Below are 3,844 nucleotides of genomic sequence, written 5' to 3' on the forward strand. Positions count from 1 at the left end.
GACTGTCCTGCCTGTTCACTGCCTGTCTCTCCGGGTGGCTGTTTTGCCCTGCATAGACCAGCAGACTGCTTACTTCATTGAAACTCTCTTCCCGCCCCCACCCCCCCCAATGCAGCAAAGCCGATTTTGGTGGGGGAAATGCTCATGTTCCTAACTGTGCCGTTTTTTCTTGGTTTCCCTTTCCTGTGACACACATACTCCGTTGGTTTGGGAGCTTCGACCTTGTTCATTGGGAATCCTGAAATGTCAGGGCAGCTGGGGCCTGGGGAACGCCAGGCAGAGCCCGGGTGGGGGAGGTCCCCCTTCCAGACTCTGGGAACCACGGCGTCAAGGAGGGTCTGCCTAGCACAGATTTCTCACTTCCCGGCCAGCACGAAGGTTTTGTGCCGGGGGCACTGGCTGAGGGCGAGCTGTCGGCAGGGGCGCACGGCGCGAGGATCTCCAAGAGGAGGAGCACGGCTCGAGCTCACCCGGCTCCCCACTCTCTCCCCGCAGCCGTGCTGAAGGCCGAGCAGGCGGCGGTGTTTAAGTTCCCGCTGGCGCCGCTCGGCTGCTCCGGACTGGGCTCGGCGCTGCTGGCCGCGGGGCCTGGGCTCCCCGGCGCGGCGGGCGCTCCGCACCTGCCGCTGGAGCTGCAGCTTCGCGGGAAGCTGGAGGCGCCAGGCGCTGGGGAGCCGGGCACCAAGGCCAAGAAGGGGCGTCGGAGCCGCACCGTGTTCACCGAGCTGCAGCTGATGGGCCTAGAGAAACGCTTTGAGAAGCAGAAGTACCTCTCCACGCCGGACAGGTAGCGCGGGGCCAGGCTGGGCCCAGCGGGTAGTGGGAGGGAGGCTGCATGCCCTGCTGAGGGTGCACCCCGCTCTTTCCAGAATAGATCTCGCCGAGTCCCTGGGTCTGAGCCAGTTGCAAGTTAAGACGTGGTACCAGAATCGAAGGATGAAGTGGAAGAAAATAGTAAGTGTTTTCGCGGTTTTCTGTGTTTTCTATTTGCCGCCACGCCCCTGCAGCCTGAGCTACTCTCTCCACCGTGGAGATTTGCACCCAATCCTCCCGATTCCCTCCGTCCTGGTGCCCAGAAGGACCCTCCCTGCTCTCTGTCCCTCTGGGTGCCCTAGCTCAGCTTCCTTCCGGTGCCCTGGCCCAGCTCCTTTCGTGCTCCCTGAGCTCTCAGTGTTCCTGGAAGACTTGAACCCTCCGCCCGAAAAGCTCTGGTCGTTTTGCCCCAGCAGCGCTTGGACAAATGGCCACCATTTCCCAGGGGCTAGGCGCGGCCTCCAATGGCCTCGATGGGCTCTCCAGGTCCTGCCTGCCTCTCCAGGACGCCGGGATCCCCGGCCAGTTCACCGCAGCGCCACTGGTCTCCCTCGCAGGTGCTACAGGGCGGCGGCCTGGAGTCTCCCACCAAGCCCAAGGGGAGGCCAAAGAAGAACTCCATCCCCACGAGCGAACAGCTGACGGAGCAGGAGCGCGCCAAGGAGGCGGAGAAGACGGTGGAAGCACCAGGCGAGGCCAGCGACCGGAGCCACGAGGACTGAGCGCGGCAGAGGGTGCGGGCCCAGGGAACCCCAGCGCAGTCGGCGGCTCCCAGAATCCGCCGAAAGCCGCGAGTCGGCCTTTCTGCGTCCACGCCGTTTGCTTTCTAAACTTTTTATTATTACCTTGAATGCGGACAGTTAGGGGCCAAACAAGGACAGACCCTGAAGCCAAACCGAGGCCCCAGTGCGCTCGCGGGCCTTAGCCTGGAAACTCACATGAGACGCGGCAGAAGGTCGCCTCCGCTCGGAGCTCAGCGGCGCCAGGCGCTCCACGCGCGTTCACGCCCCGATCCTTTCCTGCACCCCCCACTCGCCTCTGGCCGGCCCCCGGGCTCAGACGCCTCCAGGCACACACGCGCTTCCACGCGTCGGGGACCCCGCGGCCCGGCGCAGGCCACCACGGCCGGAGATGGCGCCCAGACAAACCGACGTCGCTGGGGCCCCTACCCCTCTCTTACGAAGACGGTGATTTTTTTTTTTTTTTCCCAATAAAATATTTTATGACACAGCGGGACTTGATGAGGGAGTTTCTGAATCCGCGAGGTTGAAGGGGGACACGGCGAGGTAAGAGGGAGACACGCAGTGGCTTCTGAAACATCCTTGCCCCGGGGTTCCGTGGATTCGAGCCTTAATCAGCTCCACCCGGCTGGGCCGGCACGCAGGAGGCTCGGTTGCTGCAGGATCCTAGGAATCGCTTCCACTTTGGGCATTAGAGGCCAGTGTGAACCTGCTCCCTTCCTTCTCGGCCCAGGGCGCTGCGGATGGCAGCAATCAGGCTACACAGCGGTCTCCAACAGGAGCGGGAGCCCCAGGCCACCTCGCTCTCACTCGGCAAGTAGCCCCGGGCTGAAAACTGCCCCAATTGTTGGTTTGGTCTCAGGGACTAACTGTGAGGTCCTTGAGATTTTCTGGCCAGCCCATCCTAAGGCTGACGGGAAACCTAGGACTCACCTCCAGGCCGGCCACCATCAGCAGTCCTTGCCTGCAGAGGCACCCGGCTCCCGGAGTTTTCACGTTTTCTACAGTATACACCCGGTGGAGGCACCTAGGAACCGAGTGGGGGTACCTGAGGCAGAGAGCAGAGGACCCCAAACTGCTCACAGTTTTTCAGGGTGCCCCTTTCCAAGGGCATGGCCTGGTGGCATGTGCTTGCTGTCCCCCGCCCCCAGCCCCTTTCGCTGGGGAAGGTTTCCAGTTGCCTCCTCCCTGACCTAAGCTGGGCTGCGAGCTCCCCAGTTCGTTCCTGTTTTGGTGCTTTCTAGGACTACCACCAGGCTATGGAGATGGGGAAATGGGCACACCATTGGTTAAAGCTAGGGGACAGATGGAAACTTGGCTCTGCAGAGTTCCAAACAGGAACAAGATTTGAAACCAGGTCCTTGCAGGTGCAGAGACGGAAAGAGTCAGGAACATTATACTGAGATGCAGGCTTTGAATTTCAGAATGTGAAAACCATTATGGCTTTCACCTGCAGTGGCTGATAGCTTCCTTTTCAAACTGGCCACTTGATTGCCCTTTCCTGAAACTTGCACTTGGACTTCTGGTACCCAAGCATCACTGGCCTTGGTTTGAGGCTGGGAGGACTGAAAAAGAGGATGTTTTCTGAGGTTGGCAGGCAATTCTCTGCAAGCCCCAGCCCTGCCAAGTCTGGGAAATCAGCTCCCTTTCTAGGCTCTTAAACTCAAAAACAGCTCCCAGACTACTCACTTGCCACTGTCCCCTGAGGGGCCTGAGAAAACCTGTAGGCAGGAGGGAAGAAGTAGACCATCAGTGTATGACTGCAACTCTTAATTCCTTCCATCCCTTAGGGTTACCTCCAGGTCTGCTCAATGTAGTGGTCCTGCCAAAACCTTCCTACAGCAGGCCCAGGCTAGCCAAATCAGGTACACTACTGAGTTTAATCCTTTCCACCTCAAAGTGGGGCAGGAGTGGGAGTGAAAAGTCAAGAAGTTCTGCCCCTCCTTGGCCTGGGAGAGATTTCAGCACAGCTTTTGTCAACTATGCAGAGTTGCAGAAGACAAGAGAAGTGAAAGAGGAGAGACGAGGCATACCGACCTGCACTCCTCCAGTCCGTTCTGGGACCTCGTTCTGGGTCCTCTGGGTCCTCAGGTTTCATTAAATCTGCGGAATGCAACCTCAGGCGGATTGCCTTGTGGTTCTTTGGTGCTTCCCCAAGGCAGCCCCCTCACTGGACTGGAGGAAAGAGCCTTAAAGGACCAGAGCTCTAAGAGGGAGTGGGGGCGTCCGAGGAAACCGGCTCCAGAGCACAAGGGCCCCAATATTCCAGTAAGTACAGCTCCTTCAGGCAC

General features: G+C 59.5%; 1 protein-coding gene across 1 annotated transcript in view; it reads left to right on the plus strand.

The window, feature by feature from the left end:
* Positions 1 to 1,817, plus strand: part of BARX1 (BARX homeobox 1) — a 7,434-nt gene extending 5,617 nt beyond the window's left edge. The window contains exons 4-6 of the mRNA XM_010836058.1: positions 310 to 787; positions 870 to 954; positions 1,371 to 1,817. Coding sequence (XP_010834360.1) covers positions 310 to 787; positions 870 to 954; positions 1,371 to 1,535 — 728 coding nt within the window. The 3' untranslated portion in view covers positions 1,536 to 1,817. The remainder of the gene's footprint in view (positions 1 to 309; positions 788 to 869; positions 955 to 1,370) is intronic.
* Positions 1,818 to 3,844: the final 2,027 nt, after the last annotated feature.

Source organism: Bison bison, unplaced genomic scaffold (genome assembly GCF_000754665.1).
Source record: "Bison bison bison isolate TAMUID 2011002044 unplaced genomic scaffold, Bison_UMD1.0 scf7180017864057, whole genome shotgun sequence".
NCBI classification, from domain to species: Eukaryota; Metazoa; Chordata; class Mammalia; order Artiodactyla; family Bovidae; genus Bison; species Bison bison.